At 43.3% G+C, this 27001-nt stretch overlaps 1 protein-coding gene across 1 annotated transcript; it reads left to right on the forward strand.

Annotated features, from left to right (window-relative positions):
- Nucleotides 1-99: 99 nt before the first annotated feature.
- On the forward strand, nt 100-18610 carry DAD1 (defender against cell death 1). The gene is made up of 3 exons (XM_046654989.1): nt 100-387; nt 9388-9562; nt 18371-18610. The coding sequence occupies exons 1-2, from the start codon at nt 177-179 to the stop codon at nt 9516-9518; spliced, it is 342 nt and encodes a 113-aa protein (XP_046510945.1). The 5' UTR covers nt 100-176; the 3' UTR covers nt 9519-9562; nt 18371-18610.
- Nucleotides 18611-27001: the final 8391 nt, after the last annotated feature.

The following is a 27001-nucleotide window of genomic DNA, read 5'->3' on the forward strand; positions in this document are numbered from 1 at the left end:
TCTGCGTCTGCGCATTAGTTGTTTCACCTTTGGCCTGCCTCTACGCCTGCGCAAAGTGGCAAATGGGAGGGCCGGAGCTGGGCTACAGCGGTGCGCATGCGCAAACACTACATCCGGTGTGGTGGTCGGGTCTGCTGGGAGTTTGGAGCGCCGGCCCGAGTACCGAACGAGTAGTCATGTCGGCGTCGGTAGTGTCGGTCATTTCGCGGTTCTTGGAAGAGTACTTGAGCTCCACTCCTCAGCGTCTGAAGTTGCTGGACGCGTACCTGCTGTATATACTGCTGACCGGGGCGCTGCAGTTCGGTTATTGTCTCCTCGTGGGGACCTTCCCGTTCAACTCTTTTCTCTCGGGCTTCATCTCTTGTGTGGGGAGCTTCATCCTAGCGGGTAATGACTCTAAGTAATCGCAATAATAATGTGTTACTTTGCGCTGCTTTTGTTCCCACAGTACTCTTCTCTTTTGTGTCACACTACCGCCTGGTGAAGTTATGAATGGAGCCTACGTTGCCCTCTTTCTGTGATGGGGAAATCGAGGCTCAGAAAAGGTTGTCACATGCCTAATGCCAAACATCGGCCTAGAACCTGGATTTAAATCTCTAAAGAAGCCACCTTCATGCTGCTGCTCAGCCTGGTGATCCAGTTCACTTCATATGGGTCCAGGGAAAACTCCGTTCCGGCTTTCTCTTAGCTTTAAAACACCTTTAAAGTTGGTAGACTTGTAAAACGGAAAACCCAACTGTGGAATCTCTCTCTCACCTTGACCTAATCACTGCTGACCTTCAGTGAAGCACTTCAGTGAACAGTGTAGGAAATGTAAATATCGGTGCTTTGCTTGTTGAATCATCTTTTGCTTGACTTTGACTTTTATTTCTCCTATTATTTCTTGTGGATGAAGCTGTCTCACTATCCTGACCTCAGTTTTTCTTCACATAGTTCTGTTTTAGCTTTATTATTCTTTCTGATTCCCAGCATTTGATACCTTGTAGACTGCCATATTTAATGAGAACTGTCTCCATAAATTTTTGCCAAAATCCAACCTTTCTTGCTCAACAGGGAGTCAATGACTACTGAGTCCAGGCTTGGCCCAGGGAGTGTTAGCCTGTCCAGTTTATAGGTGGCCGCCACAACACGGACCTTTCCAGGCGCTGGTATCACCTGCTCCATTGACTTTGAAAACATGCCAGAATTCATGTTTTTTTTCCAGCATGATCATCATCAGTCAGGCCATTAGTTATATTTTGAATCTAACACAAAGTATTACAGTAAAAGCTTTGGGAATACATCAGGTATATTGTGTTCCTTGTCCTCAGTGAATTTGCAGTCTAGTTGGGGCACAGACAAAATACGGCGTTAGAATTGTCTGGAGACTTCATTACAACTTAAGTTATAGACCTATAGAATGCTTGTTACACATTCACATGACTACTTCAGATTCACACCAGAGATACTCTACCATCTCTCTTTCTCAGAACTTAAAATAAGCCTAAGGACTTAGTGGCTTGTGCACTAGGCTGGTCTGGAGTTGTAGAGTTAGCCTGTTGATTGGATGCTTTATTATCGTCTTTGAAATTTGTCTTAGATGACCAAGATCTCGTTCTCTGGCGTCGTCCTGGCCTTCAGGAGTTGATATGTTACCATCATCAGACACACTCTGCTCTTTACTCCACACTCTCCCTCCCTCCCCTCAAATACTGCTCATGACTAAGAATTTTATTAGCAAGGCAGGAGAAAGAATCTTGAGAACCTCTGGTGAATTTTGTTTGATGATTTTTGTCTTCCAGATCTGGAAAGAGTAGGAGTAGGGCGGGGCCTGGAAGCTGATTAAGAAAAAGAAGGCTACTCCATGCTGAAGTCACCCTGGCTTCATAAGAATGACTCCTGAGGGCTACATGGGAGAGTGTAGTCGCTGAAGTGTGGCTGTGGACTTGAGTTGTAGATTATTAGTGTGATAAAGCCAGTTTTTTTTTTTCAGGGGGAGATTCACCCTAAGCTAACATTCATGCCAATCTTCCTCTTTTTCTTCCTTTCCCCCCATCAAAGCCTCATTACATAGTTATGTATAGTTGTAAGTCCTTCTAGTTCTTCTATGGGAGCTACCTCCACAGCAAGGCTACTGACAGAGGAGTGGCATGTTCTGCATCCAGGAACTGAACCCAGGTGGCTGAAGTGGAGCACACCAAACTTTAACCAGTAGGCCATCAGGGCTAAAGCCAGAACGTTTTTTTGAGCAGATAGTTTTTCCTTATGCCAAATCCTGTTTTTGAGACAGTTGTGGCTAAAATTGAATTGGCAGACTCTTTCCCCTTCTCCCCAATGAGAAGCCAATGGCTTGTCAATGAAGGGAATGCCTAGTGAAAGGGCACTTTAATAGTGGAGTCAGTATGGGGGATTGGGATTTCCAAAACTGTTACATAACCAGTAATTAGGTCAGAGAACTGAAAGTTACTTCTGGAAAAGAAAAGATTTATGACAGTTCATAGTTGTCACAGAAGGCACATTATCGTTTGCATTTCTTTGACAGCATCGACCTTCCTAAATCCTACTTCCTCTGCCATTTGTTAGCCCAGATCCTCACCTAGAGACTGGTTTTAATGGGAAATTTGAAATTTGGAGTTTATCCTTTGTTCAGATTGTTTGGAAGGGAAGCCTTGTACCTATTTATGGTGCTGGGGTTTCTAACTTCCCTGTGTTTTGTTTCCTATTGGAAGACCAGAGAGGAGGCCAGCTTGGCTGAGAAACGGTAGTGTAGGAGATTATGTTGAAGGATTAGGTGGTGCTGGATGCTAGAGTTTTGAGTGCCAGGCCAAGGACTTTGAATTTTATACTTTAGGTAATAGGGAAACATCTAAGGATTTTTTTTTTTTTAAGATTTGAGTAAGGGAAAGACTTAAAATTGATGTTAGCATGTAGGATAAATTGGAGGGAAAAGTTCTTTAGTGTGGTTCCCTAATTTCCTTTTGGCAGTCTGTCTCCATTCCTTCTGCATGTGTTAATTTAGCATATGCTCTTTGGAAATTGATCAGTACATTTTAAACTAATGTAGAATGCACTACACTTTTAAAAAGCCTGGTGTTATTTTCTTCTATTCCCTCGTGGCTGGGAGGCTTGCCCATGGTTTCAAGAAGGAACCAGAGGTAGAAAATAGCGGTTGAGAAATCTTTGGATGAACAGTGTACAGTATAGTAGGCTTTAAAAGGACGTCAGAGGTAGCGTATTTTTCTTCTTCCAGACAGATTTAATGTCCTCGGCAGCTGACTGTTTATCTTGTGGTTAGATGTCTCTAGAGGAGGACATCTGTCCCTTTTTCAGAGTGACATTCCAGGGTTGGCAGCCCTTCTAGTTTCCTTTTCTACCTAATGAAATCCCTCTTTCTGCTCATTTAAAGTGCTGGTTAGGAGGGATAAGTGGAAAACATTAAGACTGTCTCTAGGGGCCGGTCCTGTGGCTGAGTGGTTAAGTTCGTGTGCTCCGCTGCGGTGGCCCGGGGCTTCGCTGGTTCAGATCCTGGGCGTGAACATGGCACCGCTCGTCAGGCCACGTTGAGGTGGCGTCCCATGTGCCACAACTAGAAGGAGCTGCAACTAAGATAAACAACTATGTACCAGGGGGGATTTGGGGAGATAAAGCAGGAAAAAAAAAAAAAAAAGATTGGCCACAGTTGTTAGCTCAGGTGCCAATCTTTAAAAAAAAAAAAGACTGTCTTTAAGTCTTTGATCTTGAAATCAGTTGTTAAGTCATTTCAGAACTTTGGTCTATTCTGTTCCCTAGCATGTGCGAAACAATTTCGGATTAAAACAAAAGTAATTCTCCCTAGTTTACAAATCCAAAAGCAGTTTGAATTTGAAAGGCAAGGAGGCCTAATCCAGAATGTTTTCTATCTCATAGGAGCTATTAGGCTGTGCACACTGGGGTCCACAGTTTCTTTGGGAATTATCTGTCAGATTTATGGGCCTTTTGATTATCTCCCGTAACTGTGATCCAAGAGATTGGAAATTTGCCAACCATGTGCCGGAGAGTCCTGTTTCTAAATCTCTTTTTGTATCCATTGCTACTTTATCCTCAGTGACTCCGGCTCTCAATATCTTTTATTTAGACTACTGTAATCTTCCTTACTGATCTTCCACCCTCTGGTCTCTCTCCTTCCAGTCCAACTTTCACTATATTTGTAGGTTTGATTTGACTTGCAAATCTGATTGCCACTACCCACATAAAATTTGTCTGTGGTTCCCAATGAAAAATTAAAATTTTTTTCATGGCATACAAGCTCTTTCCTGATCTGGTCCTGTCCATATCTCCAGCTTCATCTCTTGCCTCTGCCTGTTCTGTACTTTATACTCCAGCGTTATTGAGTTACTTGTTATTCTTTAAACATGCCATGTTGTCTCAAGCTGTTTTATCTTTGCTTGGCTGCCTGGAACATTCCTTCACTTCTTGGACAGCTCAAGTGCTGCTTCCCTTTGGAATCCTTCCTTGAGTCCCTAGCAGGTTTAGGTTGTTCTCCTATATTCCTGTTTCACCTCGTGTGTGTGTGTGTGTGTGTGTGTGTCTCGGTGTCTCGGAGAGCGAGAGATGGCACTTTGATATTGTGCTCTATTTGTTTGCATGTCTGTCTTCCCTCTGCAATGTGAAGCCCTTGAGGGTAGGGGCTGCCTTTCATCTCTGCATCCTTAGTGATTAACACTGTATGAGTTAAATTGTAAGCATGGCTATAATAATTTAAGGAATGCTGAGGAATTATGTTCCAGGTTCTCTGCCAGGGTACTGAGGATTCAACTGTGAAACACACAGACATAGTATCTAGTCTCTGTCTCTCTCTTTTTCTATCTAGGGAAAGATTTGCCCTGAGCTACCATCTGTTGCCAATCTTCCCCTTTTTCTTTTTTTCCCCTCCCCCAAGCCCCAGTGCATGGTTGTATATCCTAGTTGTATGCCCTTCTAGTTCTTCTGTGTGAGCTGCCACCACAGCATGGCAGCTGACAGATGGGTGGTATGGTTCCACAACTGGGAAACGAACCCAAGCTGCTGAAGCGCTGAGATCGCTAAACTTTAACCACTAGGCCATCAGGGCTGGCCTGGTCTCTAGTCTCACAGAGTTTATAATCTAGTGGGAGATACAGACAAGTAAATATGGATATAGTGCTGTGATGGAGAAGTATTGGCAAGAATAGGAACACAGATGGGCAGTCATCCATGCCCAGTGGTCCTATAATACTTTCCTGATACTTGTCCAAAATATACTTCATAACTTTTCTCTTCACTCTCTTCTATATTTCTTCTTTTCCTTTATTCTCACTCGATGATCTTGCTTTATCTTCTCACTAAAAAAGAGGTAGTCAGGAATCCTTTCATCCCACCAAGGAATCTCAGCAGCCCACCTGCACCTGTACCTGTGCTCTGACTTGCTTCCTGTGATGGTGGGTGATGTGTCATTCTCTTATTAAAAGTCAGTTCCTTCCCTTGTGCAGAGGATCCAGTCTTCTCTTGCTCACTCAGAGACTCAGCTTCTGCAGCCATCCCTCCATTCTCTGTCTCTACTGGATCATTCCCATCATACAAATATGCTCTAATAAGGTCCAATTAAAAAAAAAATTCGTTTGACCTCAGATACCCCTCCAGCTACCATTCCATTTCTTCTCTATCATCACAGAATTGCTTCAAAGAATAGTTGCTGTTTCTGCTTTCTTACTTTCCATCGATTCCTTAACTCACTCTTGGTGGTGGTCTATCCCCAGCAGTCCAGTGAAACTACTCTTGCCATCTTGCCAAGTCTAGTGGCCACTTGCTTCACCTTATCTGAATGCTCAGAACATTTAGCATTTAACATGGTTGGCTGCTTCCTTCTGCATAAAATACTTTCTTCTTGAGCACTACACTCTCTTGGTTGTTCCTTGTTCCTTCTCACCTTATTGGTTTTTCCTTCCTACTATTTGTGCTAGGTGCTTCTCTGAGGGCATGGTTCTAGATCCCTTTTATTTGTATTTCTTCCATAGGTGAATTTAAATAATATCTATATAGCTACAGCTACAACATTTATATTTTTAGTTCTGACCTGTCCCCTGAATTCCAAATTAGTAAATCCAGTTGCCCACTTGACATCTTCACTTCATGTCTGATATGTGCACCTCTAGGTTGAAACTTCCCGCCCAGCTGTCCGCCTCTTCACCAGTCAGTACACAGTGCATTGGTTGAGTTGTTGAAGCCAAAAATTTAGGAGGTTTCCTTGTTCCCTTGGTTTCTCTCATCGCCCACATCCATTTCATCAGCAAGCCCTGTATTCTCCAAAATATAGCCTGATTCTCTTCACTTATTTCCATTTTTACTACCATTATCTGAGCTTTTGGGCTCCTGTGTGATTCTGCTCCTTTTTTTAACCCTGCACACCACTCTCCACATTTCAGTTCCAGCATCCTTAAAAAATATAAATTAGATTATTTTACTCATCTGCTCAAAACTCTGAAATGTTGTTCCATTGCACTTAGAGCTGCATCCATACTCTTAACTGAGGCTTACAAAGCCCCACAGGATTTGGCCCTTGTCTCTCTTGCCCTTGATTGGTAGAGTTTGGTCAGTCTGATCTGTTATACCTACAACATGTCAAGATTGTTCTTGCTACCTGTATTTCTCTGTGCTCACATCTTTGCATACTTGGCTCCTGTCTTTCAAATTTTGGTCTTACACAGCACCACCTTAGAGAGGCCTTCTGTGATCACTAAATAAAAAATAGCTTCCCAGTCACTTCTCTTGTTACTTTGATTTTTTTCATAACACATATTGCTAACTGATATTTTCTAGTTTTTTTTTTAATAATTATATCCTTTTTTTTTTCTTTTTTGGTGAGGAAGATTGGCCCTGAGCTAACATCTTTGCTAATCTGCTTTTTTGTATGTGAATGCCTCCACAGCATGGCTGGATAAGCAGTGTGTAGGTGCATGCTTCAGATACAAATGCACAAACCCTGGGGCCACTGAAGCAGAGTGTGCCAACTTAACCACTAGCAACAGGGCTGGCTGCTGTGTTTTTTTTGTTTATTATATGTTTCTGTTAGATGTAAATTTCTTGGGAGCCAGACTTGTCTGTCTTGTTCTGTGCCATATTCGCAGCCCCTGAGTTGATGCGTGGCACATCATGAATGCTCAGTAAATATTTTGCTGGGTGAAGGAACATTTAAGGAGATAGGTTAAATTAGAACTGCTAAATGGAGGAGGCTGCCTCAGGAAGTAGTAGATGTTCATCTTTGGAAGTGCTCAGGGAGAGACTGAAGGATCATTTGTGGAGGAGCTGTTTGAACAGGTATTCTTTGCCTTTTTGGTAGCCCAGTGCATCTGAGGGCTATGACACCCCTATCTATAACACAGCCTCTGGAAGGTGTGTAATTCTCCACTGGGGATGGCTTACCAGATTCTGGAAGTAGTGAGTGTGCTTTGGAAACCTTCCCAGGTGACTCATGGAGCCTCTCCAGCATGCCCACCCCCACTCCCTCTTGGGCATTTTATGTATTGGTCTTTATGACCTCCAGACGACCTTTCCATCTCCATGGGACTCTGGTTCTTATGTCATCATTGAAATAACTTGGGTTACTATGATCATGATAATGAGAACACATCAATTCATTACCATATCTTCATGGGGAGCTTCTCTTTTCTTTTGTCCCCTCGAATTTCCCAAAACACTTCTCTACCCTCGTCCTCCACCCCAATAGCCACTGTTAATAGTTTAGTTTCTGTTTCTCTCCATTTTTCCCTAGATCCAACTAAAACAAATGAGAAAATAATTGTATGTATATGTACCTATATTTTAAGAGGAATATGGAGTGGAATAATTTTTTTGGCTTTTTTCACTTAATACATCTTGGATACCTTTACTCTCAGCCTATTGAGAATTTATCTCATTCTTTTGAGTAATTGCATGGGATTTCTTTGCATGTCTAGAATAATTTATTTAAATAATTCCTTTGATGACATTTGGTCTGTTTTCACTTTTTTTCAAGTTTATAAACATGCTGTTAGCATGTCTTTGTTCTGTAAGATAAATTCCTTAGTCAAAAGGCCAAAACATTTTAAATATTAATAGCTATTGCCTGATGCTCTCCCAAATGGATGAACCAATCTGTACACTCCACAGCGGGATTTTAGTTGGTTGCCCTTGCTTTAGTCAGTGTCCTTCATATTTTGAAGGGTCCAGGTGCCTGAACAGATCAATGGTGCTTCCACTGTGTTTACATTTTAAGCATAATGAAAATTCTGTTGCCATGGTGATGGATTCTGGAGAAGTAGTTTGGTAGTTTACTGACTTTTGGGTTAGGTCTCAGTTTGTTGCCTTCTCTTGCTTAGTGATGGAATGGATACTAGCCCAACGTGAATTTGGGTTTTCTTAAGTAGTGTAATCATTATCACAGGCATAAAGATATTTCGGGAAAGTGTATTTTCATGTCAGATGGTGACTGTGGCTAATGTATCAGGTCGGATTCTTCAAGGGTATAGAATGTCACAGTGGAGAGTTCTCTGTCAAAGTTATATAGCTTAGGTCTCTTGCTTTTTTTGAGGCAAGCAGCTTTGAGATCAAAGATTATCTACAATTTGAGGTCCTTGTGGATAAGCATCTTATATTTATAATCTCTGCTATGTTATGCACATTCTGTTAGAAAGTAATTTTATAATGTTTTGTCATTCAGACCAGTTCCTTCATTACTGCCTCAGCTGCTTTCCAATCTAGGTACAATTATAAACTTAAATCGAGGGTTAAGAGAGTTCTGAAGATTTTTTGGTTATGTATATATTTTTCTCTGTGTAAGCCTTTGGTTTTTATCCTAACTCTGAGAAGTTGTATTTTTTTTCTTTAACAAACAATTAAGAATGTAAAACTTTAGTGTACAACTTGATGAATTTTTAAATTCACCTATCTAGCCATCACCTAGACCAAGATATAAAACATTACCAACACCCTAGAGGCCTGCTGCTGGCACCTTCCCACTCACCGCTCCTCCTGTGAAAGATAAAAACCACGATCTTGACTTGTATTAACAGATTAGTTTTGCTTCATGGTAAGCTTTATATAAATGGACTTAGACAGCATGTACTTTTTGTGTCTGGATTATGTTGTTCAACGTTCTATTTGTAGAATTCATGTTGTAAAGTTCTTTTTCATTGCTGTATCATATTCTATTGTACGCACATGCTGTAATTTCTCCATTTTACTGTTGATAGACATTTAGGTTGTTTCCAGTTAGGGGTTCTTGTGGGTATGGTTCCTGTGCATGCCTGTTGATGCACTTAGGCATCATTTCTCTTAGGGTAGAATTGTCAGGTCATAGGGTTGTCTGTGTTCTTTAGCAGTCGTATTTGTTTTTTACTTCTAGGTAATCATTTTTGTGTTTTGCTTCTTGTACAGTTTGCCTGAGAATACAGATCAACCCACAGAACAAAGCGGATTTCCAAGGCATCTCCCCAGAGCGAGCCTTTGCTGATTTTCTCTTTGCCAGCACCATCCTGCACCTTGTTGTCATGAACTTCGTTGGCTGAATCATTCCCATTTACTTACTTGAGGCTTTGGAGACTAGAAGAATGTAAGTGATGATCATAGCCCTTGTCCCATATATCGATTTTAGGAATGGAAATTGCATGGGGCTGGTTTTGATTATGGTTGGTAAGTTCCCACATTGCTGATAAGACGTTTGCAGAATTTTCCATTGGTCTGCAGGGTATGCATTAATATCATCATGATTCATCAGTGCTGCTGCTCTTGGTCGTTGCCTTCTCTTCTCACTGTTCTGCAAATCATTAAGATAACAGAAAATGAGAGTTTGCCTGTAGCTAATACATTAATTTCTGCACCAATAACTTCGTGAAAATAACTCCGAGATCTTGGAAGAGACATAAATTGTAGGTTTTGTCTTGAGATTTGCTGTATAATTTTTTTTCTGATTTTGATCTCAGATGACTTAAATGCTGCACCATTGTCCCCATAGTACCTAGTATAGTGCTTACACCTGATACACATGCAGTATATGCTGCATAAATGACTATGGCCATTTGCTAATAATATGTGCACTAAAGTAGAAATAAAACAGGCAAGTTGGATTAGCTTGGGAGAAGACTTTTAAAGTATAGGATGAGATGTTGTTTGGTTCATTTGCCATTTTTCCTTTTCTAGCAGTAGAGCTCATTTTTTCTAAAAAAAACTCATATAGAATCTCAGTAAATAAACACCAGTGGAGCTGGAGTTGTTTTGATTGACAGAAGTTCAAAAGCCCTCTCTGCTTGGTCTCTCCTTCATGTGTGGTATGACCTCCTCTCTGGCCCTCCCTCCCAAGGAGAATCCTGAAGCTCTAAGAAGTACGTGGTATTTTCCAAACTAGATAGCAATACTGTTATTTTATATGTGAGAAAACAGACCCAGAACAATCCACTGGCCTGCGCTGGCCACATAGCTGAGTGGTTGCAGAGTAGGGCCTCTGTCTAGTGGTGCTTTTGGCCCAGTGCTCTTCCAGGACCCCACGCAGCTTACTGATGAATGAATGCACTCTTTTCTTGGCTTTTCCACTACAAAATTTAGTGTTGCTGTTACTGGGTGGTAGAGAAAAGAGAATCTTAGGAATGTTATCCTGTTTTGGGGAAGCATATCCCAGGACCAACTGCCTTCTGTCACTTCTTGGAAAGCTGTCATTTTTGTACTAATCAGAAAGCTAATGCAAGAGTTAGAGCACTCATGTGCAAAGTGTATGCACTAGTGTAACAGTGACTATACGCTCATGTGCAAAGTGTATGCAGTAGTGTGACACTGACTATACTTCAATTTCTGGCATGAATGAGTCAGTTACTTATAACGTTACATAAATCCTTTCCGTTAGTGATTCTGCCTCAAAAACAGTTCTGTTAGTTCAGGTAAGGTTTCATTTCTGGTAGTGATAAGTTGACAGAGATGGTTTATTTCAGTGAAAAAGTTTGAGAACCACATCTTTCTACTAGTCTAATATAACTGAACTCTTTAGAGCCCTGATCAGGACCTGAGTTGTCCCCCTACCCACTTGTGCATGCCGGTCAATGCCTTGTTACTGGGAATACAAAGAAAAGTAAAATGTGGCTCCTACCCTCAAGAGTGAACAATCTCTAGGGGAGAAGGCATTTAAACATAGCAGTTAAAACACAGCATAGTTAGAGGCACACTGAAGATCTGAACAGAGTGCTGTGGGAGTCCAGAGAAGGGAGCCCCTGTGTCATCTGGGAGCAGAGGCAGCAGATGACATGTCTGACCAATGATAACTCCTTGAGTACAGCTAGAAAACTGACCCACCATTGACCTTCTTACACTTGCACATATCATGAGTACCTCTTTGCTCTCTCATAGTAACCTAGCTGGGAAGGTTGTAAGTCTTCTGATTGCCTTACTCTAGATTTCGGAAGTTATTTTTTCTAGATGAGTTGTGTATGCTTAAGAAGGGGACAGAGCAAACATTTCAAGAATATTGTCTAGGCTCAGGGAGATACCAATTCATGGGAAATTATTTTCTAGGGTTGTCATGATTGGAGGAGGAATCTGCTGCAGAGAGCTTCGTATTTCAAAATTATGACAAAAACAGAGACAAAAAAGCAGGCTCAGCAGAACCTGTGTACTGCAGACCATGTTAACAACCTAGGGCCACCTGTTCGGCTGTGAATTATGGGCCCAAGGTACAGCAAGATCTTCCAGTCCCAGATTGCAGTGTTAAATCATTCTATAGAGAGGATGTTCATAGAAAAATCCTCTCTCTGGTGGACTGCCCAGGAGCTTTTTCACGGAGATCCTTCATTTGACATATACTATACTGTCCTGCTCTCAGTTTTTTAATAAACGTCTATTTGCCCTTTTTATGTGATTCTAACTGAGTTCTATGTGCAGGGTGCCAAAACACTTTTAAAATAGTTTCCAAGTGAGTTCTCAATATTTATACCAACTCAGAGTAAAACAAAACACTGAATATTCTCCATACTTGCCAAGTATGTTGAGAGTTGGGTATAAAAAAAGAAGAAACTGTACTACGCTTGCATAATTTGGAGGTAACATTTAAAATCAGCAAAAAGCAAGTGGCATGGAGTTAAAAACATAAATTTATTCAAGGAGAAATATGAAAGTTAAGAATGGTGAGTGCTCACTGTGGGCCAGGTTAAGTGCTTCCTGTTCTGTGTTTTATTTTCAAAGTAATCTCATGAGGATAGCCTTGCTAATTCTATTTACAGATGAGAAACTGAAGTTCAGAGAGTCTTGCTAGAAATCTCATAACTAATAAATCTGATAATCCAGTCTGACTTGAAAAAAAATTTTTATACTTCATTTTTGCTTAAGATTGTTTACTATAAAGTATTTAACAATTGCAAAGTTAAAGAAATGTGTTTAAAAAGTTACCACAGTTATTTCATCACCGTCCTCCCCCTTATTACTTTCCTTTTTTTGCTTTTGTTGTGACGATTTAAAAAATACAGAAAAGTACAGAGAATAATACAACAAACACCGATATAGCCACCACCCGGAGTGAACAGATTAAACATCGTAGATTCAGCTGAAGTTCCTTTAAGTCCCTCTCCACTTTCTTCCCTCTGCTGTACGACTTGAGCTCCTTCGTGGCAAGTGTGTTCAGCCAGGACTATTGTAAAACCTAGATTTAGTAACACACCCTTTTCCAAACTTCAGACTTTGTGGTCTCCTGAAAACATGTCCAAAGATGGCAATTTGAGAAACCCTGTGGTAAAGGGTAGCTGCTCAGTTGGTGGCACTGATTATAGGTGGCTCTCCCGGTGGTCAAGAATAGACTCATAATATTTTTTAGATTATCATAAACATGAAAATGCAGAAGTAAAAAATGCTGCTAGTGAGCTTCTGCGTTGGGAGAATCCATGCACACCTGAAAGATGATCAGCATTTGGCGCTTAGGTGGCAGTAAATCTAATTTGAGTGAGTGCAGGGCACATACGTCAGTAGATTTGAATATTTAAAAATTTACATACTATCTGTAAATATTTCCTGTTTTGTTTTTCTGTGTCTCTTTGTGAAATTCTTTTCAAAAGATGTCAGCTTATCTCAGGTGTTCTGAAGGGAAATGAAGAGAAGAGGGACCTAGCTATGATGGATCACAGTTTGGGATGGAAAATTCCTGATGACTTGGGCCCTGGATCCAGAGGGAAAGTGAACCCGGCACAAAGGGACACACTTGAGCTTGGAAGTGTGCTCTGCCTGGGGGAGATTGTTAGCCAAATGTTTGTGCTAAAGCCTTGTCAGTGTGCTTTGTTTTTATAATGGAAGCCACAGGTCTTTAATATTCGTAGTGTTTAATCCTCGCTGGAGCAAGGGGGCTCTGGGGCCGGGCAGAACATAACTGACAAACAGTATTGTTCACAAACACGCAATTGCTGCTGGCATTTCGAATTCATCAAAGTACAGTAATCTAGAAAATTACCTCTGGAAGGGAATCTAAATATTATTCTTTAGGCTCTACTGCCACCTAGTGGACTGTACATTTCATAGGCTGAGAGAATGTGCTACAAAGCGTAGAGGTTGAGTTTGGGGGAAGAAACCACTGATACCTTTGTGATAAAACCTAGTTTCTTTCTAGTCACAGGAGGGCAGCAGAGGTCCAAGTGGGCTAAGAAGCTGGGTGGGGGTTGCTTTACATTCTGGCCAGAAGTGGGCAGTGTTGAGTTAGGCACCAAAGGGCATGCAACCTTCAAGTGTCCCCAGGGTTTTGTTACACAGGGAAGACTGTGCACAAAGACCCGGACTTTTCCCTTTATTTCCTTTTCTTGTCAGTTTAAGAGCTCCCCTTTTGGTTCACTCTAGACCTGTTTTTGCTCCCAACATGACCTCCCGTTGGCAGTAATCTTTAATTTTTGTTGAGGGGCTGTTTAGTTTTTATTTCATTTTCTCTTTGACCTTTCACTTTATATTGAATTAGGTCTAGCCACCAAATGAGTTCTCAAAAAGGGAACTATTCTAAATTTGTAGAAAATATTTTCAGTTAAGCACGTTATAATCTTTTTTTCAACACCCTTCCTCCCCGGTTAGAGGGCGAGATTAATTCTTTACCTATTACTCTTAAAATCTTGAATCTGCGTATTTTATTTACTAAAAAAAACCCCAAAACGTGGCTCTCTAATTGGCGATTGATCTGTATTTTGTATTTGGTCCATTTAAAGCGATCAAAAAAAAGGAAAAAGAGAGATAATATCAAATAGATTTGTGTTTATGAAGTTCATTGCTGCCCTAACTCCCTCCCTTATTTTCTCCATCCTTGCCGTTTGGATGATTCCTACTTCAAGCCATCTCTCCCCCAGGTTGCATAGGAGCATCTTCTCAGGGCACCCGTGTCCTCTGTGCATGCCCTTAACATGGCACTTACCACATTGTTAGGAAACTGTTCATTCACTTTCCTGTCTCTCCCACTGGACTCTTAAATTCCCTGAGGGGAGGGACCTCAGGGCTTAGCACAGAGCTAACAGTCACCGTGGGTGTTTATTAAATGAGTGTATGAATAAATGGATCATTTTCAACTGCAAGAAAATGCTGTGTAAAATAGCTATGTCATTACTTAGGTGGATGCTAAGACATGGAAAGCGCTTTGGAAGAAAGAAGCCAAGGAAAAACTTCATACGAGGGGCTGTGGGGTGGGCACAAGCATGAGACTAGAAGTCGGATGACCTGCATTGTAGATATTGCTCTGGTGTTAACTGGTTGGATGGACAAATAAGCTTGCCCGTGAGGCCCAGTTTCCCCATCTGCACGATGAGGGGATTGGCCTTGATGCTCGTGAGTCTCTTGCAGCTGTTAAAGCCTCTGATTAGTAGAATTGTTGATAGTTCCCATTGTGTTTGAGGAGGATCAGGCTGTTTGTGTGGATCCTCAGTTGAGCTTTGCTTTTTTCTTTTTTTCTTCAATTGTTGCCTTTTATACATATTATCAGATGCCCATCATCCATTCATAGGAAGTGGAAAGTTAAAGTGTGACTCTATAACAAATGCACAACGTTTGTATAAGCCCTTTTGCGAAACTAGACAACATTTGTAAAATGTTTTACAGTTTTCACCTTACCAGGCTTGCAGGACTCATACAGTCCATGTACACTTTGACACGCATTAATGCATGTGATCTTCATGGCCTGCCCTGTGATGGAGGGAGACAAATAGTGGCCTTCCCATTTTACACAGGAGGTAATGAAACCTTGGTGAAATTTAAGTCGACTTGTCTAGGCCCTGGAAGTAATAAGTGACTGAATAGGAACTTGATGACAGACATTTTTGACTCCAAAGTTTTATATTCCTTCCTCTTTATTATGTTCAAAGACTTTTGGATGATGAATATATGCATCTTCTTGTTAGAAAGTTTTCATTAAAAATATTAACGGGGCTGGCCTGGTGGCATAGTGGTTAAGTTCATGTGCTCCATTTCGGCAGCCTGAGGTTCATAGGTTCGGATCCTGGGCTCAGACCTGCACATTGCTCATCGAGCTATGCTGTGGAGGCATCCCACATACAACATAGAGGAAGATTGGCACAGATCTTAGCATAGGGACAATCTTCCTCAAGCAAAAAGAGGAAGACTGGCAACAGATCTTAGCTCAGGACCAGTCTTCCTCACCGAAAAACAAAACAAAACAAAACAAAACTTTTTTTTAATGGGTAAAACAAAAACTTAGGAGAGGTTGATAAGAAAGGTTGAAGACAGGCTATCTGAAATGTTTTTACAAAGTCAGTCATCTTTAATATGATCTGGAAGAAATGCAGGAGAATGCAGATCAGGAGACCTGACTTGATCCAGAGAGGGGGACCCCAGACCAGCAGTGTCCAGTAGAACTTTCTGTAACGTGGAAATGTTCGAAGTCTGCACTACCCAGTTCACTAGCCGCTAGCCACATGTGGTTGTTGAACATTTGAAATGTCACTAGATGACCAAGGAACTGAATTTTTAATTTTAACTAAGTTTAAATCATCATCTCTGGCTAGTGGCTACAGTGTTGGACAGCACAGCTCTGGACAGAGCTGTCAGACTCTCAGGCTATAGTTTCCTCATCTGTAAAATGAGAGGACCAGACTAGCTGATCTTGAAAGCTCCTTCCATTTTTAGAAATATATGGTCCATGTCATCTAAAGTTGTATTGATTCAAATTGAGCTCTGAATGTAGAATTTCTGCAGAATGGTCTTTGATTCACATTTTCTCTAATTTCAGTTTTAATTTGGTGACTAGGATCCAGGATGAGATGGATTTGAAGGAAAATCAGTAGTTGAGCATATCTGCTCAGTGCTAGTGTCTGAATAGAGACGGTGCTGGAGAAGAATACAGATTCCAAATAGAAATGACCCTGTCTGGCATTATCTTTTGTATCTATATGGAGAGTGATTATTTTTAACAGTTCTTTGTGTCGTGCCTTGCGTTCTTTTAAGATGATTAGAACAGACTGATCAAATGGCACTGTCTTTTCTGCATGGGTGAGGTAGACTGAAGAAGTCATGCTAACTTTTCTCAGTAGGTGTCTTCCATTTTGCATGTCTCAGTATTGGGAGGAAATTTTATTAGTCAGTTTCCTGAAATGTTTAAACCCTGGTTAGCAGTTGAAACCATTCTTCTAAGCTGTTGAATAGTCCAATTTTGTTGAGCTAACATTTCAAAGAATCTTAGAGCCTCTGCTTTTAGAATACTGTCTGGTAAATATATTTTTGCTTTAAAAGAGGGGAGCAGATCTTTGTAAATAGAATTTTCTGAAAACCACTATCAAAGAGACTTTCTTTCATGAGTCATTTATGTTTCTAGATGGACCAGCCCCAATGTCTTAGTTTTTTGTTTTTTTTGGTTTTTTTTGTTTTTTTTTTTTTGCTGAGGAAGATTGGCCCTGAGCTAATATCCGTGCTTATCTTCCTCTAGTTTATATGTGGGATGCCTGCCACAGCATAGCTTGGTAAGTGGTGCGTGAGTTTGCATCTGGGATCCGAACTGGCAAACCCCAGGCTGCCGAAGTGGAGCATGTGAAATTAACCCCTGCACCACTGGGCCGGTCCGCATGTCTTAGATTTAAATATTTTAATATCATAGAATGTCAAAACTTGGCTTTTGTACTAAACTAAGATTTCTTTATAATTCTAAATGCGTCAAGGCTCTTCACTGAACTGGCCTTGTGCTGTAGTCCTCTCTCACCTTGGCCATTAGAACTGATGTGTTACAGTAGTTCATAGGCTTTTGTCAGTGTGCTTTAAGAAATTTGATGGAGTGAATAGATGTGTTTTAGTAGGTCTGTTTGTTCTTGTTTGGCACTGTGAACACTTTTTCTTCCCTGTTTTTGCTCTTTTACACATTTCTCACAATCCCACTGATGCAGGAATGTTCTGCAATTATGTGGCGTTTCTCTAAATACCATTGTTAGGGAAATAAAAGCACTCTGGCTGGAAGGCTAAGATCTTTCCTTTAAGCTCTGATGCTGGAATCTCCAGTCACTTGAACCAATGCACAGACTAGGGTGGTGCCCTTTCACCTGAAGGCCTAACTCAGCTCTTCTGAAAGCTAATGTTTCTCTACCTTTTTCAAGTCCTGACTCACAGAGAAGATTACAGCATTTCTATGACACAGGGCAGGAAAATTGGCTGCTAATGGCTAGAGATGGAGGCCCTAGGGCCAAGGGGTCACTGTTTGGCCGCACCCATATTGGAGCACACCAGGTGAGCAGCTTTCCTGGGGGGCCTGGAAAGGAAGGCTGTGTTTGCGGGGCAGGGCTCCCCCTCACTACTCACAGCTCCCAGTCCCCTCTGACTCTAGCAGCAACGTGGCCACTTCTCTTGGAGTTATTCTCCACCTTCTTCTTGCCAAAAATAACCTTATCTTTACATGAGGATGAAATTATTTTCTGGTTCGCTCCTTTGTTAAATTTGAGATTGGAAATTTTTCCCTATTTTCTCTCTTGAATTCTTCCTTCCTCCATCCCCCACAGAACTGGAATTTAGTGCTTTATGAGCTCTCTAAATCCCGAAAAGCTCTTTAGGCTAAACTGCAACCCCCTTACCTCAAAGAGTTTGTGGGCCAGAGAGCTCAGAGTGACTGGTGTGAAGTCACGCAGCTAATTAATTGCAGAGCTACAGTTAGAACCCAGGTCTACAATTCCTACTCAGTTTTGCTGTGCTGTGCTTAGAATTCAGATTTGAACATTAATTTTTATGGATACCTCTATAAAATGTTCTGTGAAAAATACTTGCTTTATTCTGGTTGTTCTAGCCTGACTTAAATACTGTCCAGAATTTGGGAACCCCCTGTCTTTGTGGGTTTAGAATTTAGATTGAAGGATCTGGGGCCCTGTCTGTAGTATCATGAGACATTTTTAAAACTTTGGATATCTTTTCTTACGTTTCTGCTGCTTTCTTTTAGGTTCACTTTTTGATTTCCCCTGGAGAAGAGCTCTTGAGATGGCAGCTTGTTGGACACATGGATGTTCTTCAGATTTACACTTGCTGCCGCCTCTGATTTGGTGTGCAGGTGGGGAGCCCAGAGAAGTTCCCTGGCTTCCGTGTCAGAACAACTTTGTATTGAGCATCTGTTAACACGACCTCTGCCTTCATTAATTGTAACCTTTTTCCCTCCACATTAAAAAGCTCCATGCCACTCCTTCCTAGGCCTCTGGCTCTGTTTTTTGTTTTTATTCTTTATTGGTATTAAAAATCCTTTTTTTCCTTCAGTCCTCCATGCAAAGCTCTTTAGGAGTTGATAATTTGCAACTATGAATCTGCCGCCGTGTTCTCATTAAGTGTATTTGGAGTTAATGACAAGGCAGTGCTGACAACCCTGGGAAACAGACAGTCTTTTGTCTTTTCCCTAGAGCTGGTAGTAATCCCTTAACTAATCCTTCAATTGTTACAGGTGGTTCCACTCTCATGACACAATGCATTCCTGGAACTGCATCATTAAGCACTTTGTTAGAAATGGAACTAAGTGTGTGCTTCCACATTTACATCTGTCTCAATACGCTTTAGTGGTGAAAAGTGAAATATGTATCTCTTAGGCAGTGTAAGCAGAGTGCAAAAAGTGAGGGTTTATTTATAGAATACAGTACTCTCCAAACCACCTTCACAAATATTCTCTCATTTTGTTCTTGCAATTATCTTAGGCGTTCCATTCCTCATTAGGTGAAAGAACGGAAGCTCAGATTTATAACCTGCTTAGTTAAGAACAGAGTGTGTGACGCAGCTTGGGTAGCACAAGAGGTCTGCTGGCTGAGGTCTAGGCACATTTATGTGTGTCATGCTGGCAGCCCCATTTCCATCTTGGGTGCTCTCTGAGAGAGAAGCTCTGTTGAGAATTCCACTCTTTAGGTTTAGCTGACTACTGAGGTGTGAGTTGTGCTCTAGAGCTTCTCCAACTTGGCTGCACATCAAAATCACTTGGACAACTTAAAAAGGAAATCTCAATGCCCAGGTCATACCCAGACCAATTAAATAAAAATCTTTGGAGGTGGCATCTATACTTTGTACAGCTACCCAGGTGACTAATGTGCAGCCAAATTGGAGAAGCACTGCTCTGGATTCTTACTACTGAAAATGTGGTCCATTGACCAGCGGTATTGGCGCCACCTGGGAGCTTATTTGAAAAGGAGGCTCTCAAGCCTCACCCCAGGCCCTACTGAAGCAGAATCTTTGTTTTAGCACAGTCCCTGGGTCATCCACAGGCATATTAAAGTTTGAGAAGCACTGATCTAGAGCAGTGGTTCTCAAATTTTGGTATATCTCACAGTTACCTGGGAACTTGGTAAAAATCTTGGGCCTCTGTGTTTGTTAGCTCTCTGTGTAACTGATACGCCCTAAAGTTTGAGGACAGCTCTCGACCGGGAGTTGGCAAGCTTTTTCTTAAATGAATGGGCGTGGCTGTGTTCCAATAAAATGTCTTTTTACAAAAACAGGCTGTTGGTCCATGGGCCGTGGTTTGCTATTCCTGGGGTTACTAGGTCACTAAAATTATTGAGCAATTTAATTTGCTTTAAAACTTATATACAGGTATAGCTTTGTTAGGAGGCTTCTGGATTATTTTTAGTCTAGATAATAAACAGATATTTTGAATATAAAAACATCTGAACTTCAAGACAAATGGGTTGAAAACTGGGAATCAATAGTAATTTATCAAGGAAGACATTACAATTTTCAGAACCTTTGGTACAGGTTTTGTTTAATGTCTCCCAATGATCTCGAGATTCATGAGGCAGACACTAAGTGACCATATATTGGATTAGCAGTTGTCTCGGAGGTGGTTGACCCATGCCAGAGACTGTCAACAGAAACATTCATCTTTGGTGTGTCTTTTCACCATTTGCAATAGGGCAAACGCCTGTAGACTGTTTGGGGAGTCTTGAGTTTAAATTTAGTTAAAAGCTCATTACAAGTGACTCTTGCTTTTGTTGATTTGCTCAATGGTTCTCAACTCTGTATATACAGAAGAATTAGCAGTGGAAATACTTCAAGTTTAAAAAAATGCATTGTCCCCCTCCCCTGCATTGAGTGTGTGATTTTCCCTGTGTATTTTTTTTAGCTGAAGTAGGTAAAGACATGGTAGATGGGAGGCACTGAAGCAGGATAGGTAGTGTTTTCATTAGATGCCTCTTCCTGCCTCTGGAACTTTCTTAATGCTCCCCGGCTGTGTTGTGATGATGCCTCCTCAGGGGCCTTACACGTGGGTGCTCAGTGCAGCGTGTTGGAGTGGATTTTGAGCCCTACAGTGTAGAGAGTGAGGTATATCCTAGCATTTCCTGCTGCCTCTAGCTCAACACCTTTATGGGGTGGGTTTATTTTTATTTTCTGTGCTCTTTTGTGGGGCCGGAAGCCATTTGCTGCAACCACTGTACATAGTCTTTTCCCTGCCATTCTTTGCAGTGGCGGGAAGCCCAGCCCTGAGCGCCTCCTGCCCACACATTTCCTGTCCCCTATCACATGGAAACCATCTCTTCTGTTTTCTTCTCTCAGCAGCCTATACCTTTGGCCTCTTTGATCACATCCTTTCATCTTAGGCTTCAAAACACTTTTGTTATGATACTTGGGGAGGTCAGAGAGGCCTGCCCCCTGGTTTTGGGGGCTCAGCAAGCTAGCACTAGCTGGTTACCAGGGGCAGGGGCGCTTGTGCACAAAATTAGCGTGACCCGAGCATGATCTTGGTGGCTTGCAGCTCTGGGCGTCTAAAGTTTGAGTGCTCTATAACTTTCTAACTACTTTTGATTTAAAAAAATTTAACAAATATAAAACATGGATTGCTCCCGTGGGGGAAAACAACACTTCTCAGAACTAGGATCTCAGATGAGGGAATGAGAGAAAAGCAGGGGGAAGCTTATTAAGAAAGAAATAAAAAAATGTTTGCTTCCATTGAATTAATAGGTGGGTCTAAGCTTATTGCAAAACTTCTGTCAATGGGGTGAAAAAGAGGTGGATTTCCAAGCCACCAGAGAGGCCTGGTGTTGGAGAGAGCACTTGGCTTGATCGGAATGAAGGTGTTGATTCAAGAACCTGTTCTGCCACTCACTCTCTGTTAACCTTTTGTTTTGTCTCTAAAATTTAGCAAATAAATTAGGCACCTAAGCACTGTGCTACATAGTGCATGGGATTATAAAAGATACAAAAGGTAAGACGCAGCCCTTGCTGTCCAGGAGCAAGTGAGCTCACACTGAGTGTCTCCCAGGTGTCTGGCGTGGTGTTAAGCGCTCGCCTGGTATTCACATTTCCTATCATCCCGAGAGGGTGGGAGGTGGTATTCTCCTTTTCCAGATGAGGAAATGAAAACGCAGTTTGCAAGTGTTAGGGTTTGAATCTTATTTCTGTCTGATTCCAAAGCATTTGGATTAGGCTTTGAATGAGATAAATACAGTAGTAAGCATGGGAATAATAATACTTCACATGTTGTCCCAACAAAATGTCAGTGAAAGTGCCTTGTTAATGTACCTGCTCTACAAATGCCCAGAACTGGTCCACACACGCTGCTCTTCCCCCTCGGCTGCTGGTCCAGTTTCACTGGCTTCCAGCTAGAGGACTGGTGGCCAGTGGCAGGTCTTCCTCTTTCCCTGGAGGAGAGAGACCTCCCTGGGAGCCCCCATTAGGGTCTGCTCTTCAGGCCTGCTCTGCCTTTTTAAATCCCAGGGATGACCAGCTTTGTTGTTGACATTTTATTATTGACATTTTCACACACAACACATGTAGCAAGAGACTAGTAAAATCAATTCCCAGATACCTAATGTTCAACATTTTCCCCCAATCTAGTTGCAGGGTATTAATTAATAAGAGATATCTGGTAGGAGAGCTCCTTCTTGCTATTACTCTATTTAGTTAATAAATAGTTGAGTGCCCACTCTGTGCCACGTACTAGGGATACAGAGGGGATCAGAACAGACAAGTTGCCTTCCTTTCTGAGCCTGAAATTCTAGTTGGGAAGAGAGCCAAATTAGCACATAAATAGAATCCTGTTGTTGTAAGTGGAGCCAAGGAAGTAAAACTGCACAAGGTGACTGGAAATGGGCATGGGGAGGGAGCTGCTTCCACACAGTGGTCAGGAAAGACACCTCTGAGCGGGTGGCATTTAGGCTGAGGTCTGACAGGTGTGATGGAGTCAGCCATGGGACCAGCCAGCCGGTGCGCGTCTAGATATTACTTTACTAACTCTCACGGCCACATGATTGAGCAGTGGAGTTTGCATGTGCAGAAAGTATTGCCTCAGGAGACTATTGGCATCAACAGCATTTATTGATGGAGAACCTCCTAAATGTAAGGGCTTTGTTGTGCATTCTGATCTAGTCCTAAAGAGGGATCAAATAGGTCAAACGGAGCCACAGAAGAGGAAAAGGAGGTCCAGGCAGAATACAAGACACTGGTCTTGGGGGGCCCTGAGACCCCAGTCTTTTCCTGCTCCTGCCTCCGTGATGGCTGTGTCTGGGACCACCAGGGACTTGGGTGTCCACAGTGCTTGATGGAAAGCCTGGGATCTGATTCTAGTGCCTATGTGGGCCCAGTTCACTGTGATCTGGAGCGAACCACCTCGCCTGCTTCCTCATTTGTGAAAGGTGGTGGGTAGCCCTCTGCCTCCTGCTTAGGTTTACTGTGAAGATCAGAGGAGATAATGTTTGTTCTGGTGGCGTACAGACACAGGATATTGTTCATAAAGATCCTAGATAAGGATGTCGCCCTACCCATATCCCTCGGCAAATCACTGGAATAACTTGGGTCAGCAAGGAGAAGCGAGGCCGCCCTAGAGGTTGCTAAAAATAGCATCTTGAAGTCTCCACTGGAAAGAAGTCCTTTTTAAGGTTAACCCAGTTTCCTTTCATCAAGGCTGGAAGCATGAAATGGAGAACAGTTGCTCACCACTCTCTAAACCACATTCCTTCATCTACTTAAACTCTCTTAAGTCCTGCCAGCCTTGTCTTACATTTATATGCTCTTCCCCTAATATTTTCCTTTTTTCTTTTTGGCTGAATTTTATGTGGGTGGTTCAGGGAAAGGAGTGGACAGGCGCTCTCCTTTGCTTTTCAGTGGTAGTTTTGAAAGACTTTGAAAATGGGAGGGATCTCTCTCCTGGATCCTCTTGTGTTTGGAATGGGATCATGCCCACTTTTCCAAAGCAAACAGGGAGACGGGGCTCCCCTCTTCTCAAAGATGGTGAATCCCCCCCGGGAATGATTTAGGGTATCCTGGCCTGAGAGAAGATGGCTGCCCAGAGAAGCTGCCCACTGGAGGATGGAGCAGAAATCTGGGTTCATGCTTTCAGACCTTGTGTTCTGCGGGGGGCTCAAGGGGACCCTTCTGAGGGCAGAGAGGCTCCCAGAGGGTGAGAGGGGAGAGAAGAAAAGAGGGTATTTGGGGATGATGCACTGAGAGGAGTCAGGGAGGCCTTGAGTGCTCTGGGGCCAGAAGTGTTGGCTTTTGTGAGAAACTTGGCGGCAGCCTTGCCAGTGCCTCCTGGTCTGTAATTTCCCCTCCGTCTTGCTCTCCCGGAAGCTGGAAGCAACAAAATGCACATGATGGTGTAACAAGAAGCTCTTGGGCCTCAGGGAAGGGAGAAGTCGCCATCCACCTTGGGAAATAGCGACACCCTGGCGGGGGCCCGGAGCCCTGAGCTCACGTGGACACTGACTTGGCTCAGCAGCAGCCCCACATTTATCTCAGCGTGCAGGGCCAGTCTGACCGAGCCCAACTGATCCGCACGCCAGACCTCTGTTCATCTTGCTGGACATTCCCATATACGTTGCATTTCAGTTTACTGAGCTTTTTCACACCCATTATCACTTTCCATTCCTTCAACAACATTGAGAAGTAGGTGGGCTGTTTTTCTTTTATCCATGTGATTGATGAAAAATTTGGACTCAGAAAAGTTAAAAGCCCTAGGAGAGAAGGGGGGTGAAGCTCACAGATAACAACCCGTTCTCCTGACTCCTGCCGGAGGACTCATCCCCAAAATATGATAATGAAATCTCCGTTGTGCAGTTACAGTCATTGATGCATCAATTCCATGCCCATGTACTCTCTGGACTGTTAGCAACTCGAGGACAGAAACCATGTGTGTATTTAATGGGAACAGCACTTTATTGAGATATATGTATATATAATCTACATTCACTAAAATGCACAAATCTTAGGTGTACAGTTTGATGCATGCTGACATGCCTGTGTAACCACCCAGACCACGATCCAGAATATTCTGCCATCTGGAAGTTGTCCTCATGCCCCTTTCCTGTCAATCCTTCCATGCAGAGGCATCTACTGTTCCCAATTCTATCACTGGTGAATAGTTTTGCCTGTTCTTGAACTTCATCTGTGTGGAGTCATACAGTTTGTACAGAGACGATTCCCCGAGAGCCTGGTACAGTGTCTGGCACGTGGCAGGTATGCCATGTGAAAAAAAGCCTTGGTTCTTAAACCACCCCATGAGAGACCACTGATCCCATTGGGAAACTGAGGCTGAGAGTGGTTAGCGACCTGCCCAGGGCACAAAGCCAATGAAGTGGTGGATCCTGAACACCAGCCCGGGCTCCCCGATTCTGAATCCAAAGTTCTCTCCTGGCCCCCAGCCAGGCTCTCCCTCCCCTCCCTCTGGGCTCCCTTCTAGTGCTCCGTGTGAGGGAGCATGATGATCCTGGGCAGGTAGTGCCCCCTGCTGCCGGTGGGGCCTGACCCAGACCTCTCTCTTCCGTGGGATGTGACAGGATCACGCGGCCTGGAGCCCAGTGCAGTGACTAGCAAAGGGCTGGGGCTCCGCTCCAAGAATGAAAGTCCCCTGTCCTTTTATTTTCCTCTACAATGAGATTTTCCAAAGCTTTGGCGGCTTGCTTTCCCCAGAATAAAGGGACAGGGAGATGAGGCCTCTTTGGTGGAGTGTTGCTGCCCCCAGGTGGCTGGCTGGGGACACTACCACAGAACAGGATTCCCTGCTGGGCATTTTTCTGGTCTCCCTTCTGTGGCTCCTCATACCCTGGTCTTCTGAATCCTGGTCTCCTTGGTCTCTGAGAGGCAGAGGTCCATCAGGGCCATCACCCAGCACTTCAGCCTCAACCTGGAGAGGGAATCTCCCTCAGAGAACCAGCCCCAGCTGTGTGTGGGGCAGATGTGGCCCCCACACCTCCTGGGGTGGTTGGTCTAGACATAAGCCTCGAGGGCCTGTCCTGCTCAAGAAGCGTTTAATCAGCTGAGATCAAGGTTTGATCGTAGGGCTTCGTTCAGAGAGGGCAGAGGCAGGCAGGGGAGGCTTCTCTGCATGGGGTGTGCACCACCTTCCGGGCCTGCTGCTGGGGCCCGCCAGCCCCTCCCAGCTTGGTGGCCTTCCTGTTGCACCTGTGGTCTGCGGTGTAACGTCCCAGCTGGCCTGGCCCCGGCACGTGGCCCAGGGTGATGCTATCTCGTACTCAGTATTTTTAACTCTTCTTGCAGAGGATGTGGCTTCTGCGGGAGAGCTTCAAAGGGTGCCCTATTTGCCCTTCTCAGCAACCCTGACGTCATGGAAATGAGGAGGGGCGGCCCCAAGCCCCCAGACACCTGGAGGGAAGTGGGAGACTTTTTCCACTTCCTGTCCTACTTCTGGCTACTGACTCAATGTCTGACCTGTTTATTAATTTCAAGATGTAGCTCTGTGTGTGATTTCAGAGGAAACCTATGCAAGTGTTTGTCTGGGTGAAAAGACGCCTGAAAAAACCAGGTCCCCTGACACAGAGGCAGGGCCCTGGCGGTCCGTAGCCCCCTCACCCATTATTGTGCTTATTAACAGAATGACAGCACTGGGTCCCCGTGCTGCTGGCTCCCCCAGGCCCACCCCTCAGTCAGAAGCTCTTCTTCCCACTCACTGCTCCAGGAGTAGACTGGAGAAGGGGTTTTAAGATAGGACTTGTGAAGAAAGTGAGGTGGGACATAACGTGACCTTTTGCCCTGGACCTTGTTTGGTTCCATGGTGATGGGAGCTCTGAGTCCCGGGCACCTTGGGTGTTTTCCTAGAGTAACCATCCTCCAGGCCTTTTGGGTGAGTGCCTGCCTGGGACTGCGCTGGCCAAGGGGCCATCACTCAGATTTTGCTTTTCCTGACAGTTCTTGACAGGTTACCCTTAGCTCTTGGCGAAACTGAAATAGTGACTCACCTGGCCCCCTCCTCTATTAATCCACAGTTTCCTTTCTCTTGTGCTTCCCATCCCTCCACTCCCAATTTGGCTCCCTCCCCAGTGCCTAATTGCACTAACCATTGATTGTTTGCTTGCTGGTCAAGTGGATATTGAACATCTGTTGTGTGTCAGGCACTGTGCTTGGCATTGCAGACACATGGAGGGACAAGGTACACTTCCCATCTCGAGGAGCGCATAGCTGAGTGGCCTTTCTTGCAAAGATGTTACCTGATAACTAAGGTGATGTCTGTGAAGGGCTTCACATGTGACACCAGGGGAGATAGATTTTATGGACAAACCAAGAAGATAAATGATTCTTCAAGACTCAGATGGCTGCCTCTCCAGTGGTGGGTCATGGCAGAGGGTCATTCTGTTGGAGCTGAAGACCCCACCCA

Source organism: Equus quagga, chromosome 2 (assembly GCF_021613505.1).
Source record: "Equus quagga isolate Etosha38 chromosome 2, UCLA_HA_Equagga_1.0, whole genome shotgun sequence".
NCBI classification, from domain to species: domain Eukaryota; kingdom Metazoa; phylum Chordata; class Mammalia; order Perissodactyla; family Equidae; genus Equus; species Equus quagga.

Coding starts and splice junctions, on each gene's coding strand:
- DAD1 (XM_046654989.1), top strand. CDS start 177: ATGTCGGCGTCGGTAGTGTCGGTCATTTCGCGGTTCTTGGAAGAGTAC. Junction 388..9,387: donor GGGGAGCTTCATCCTAGCGG/GTAATGACTCTA, acceptor CTTCTTGTACAG/TTTGCCTGAGAATACAGATC.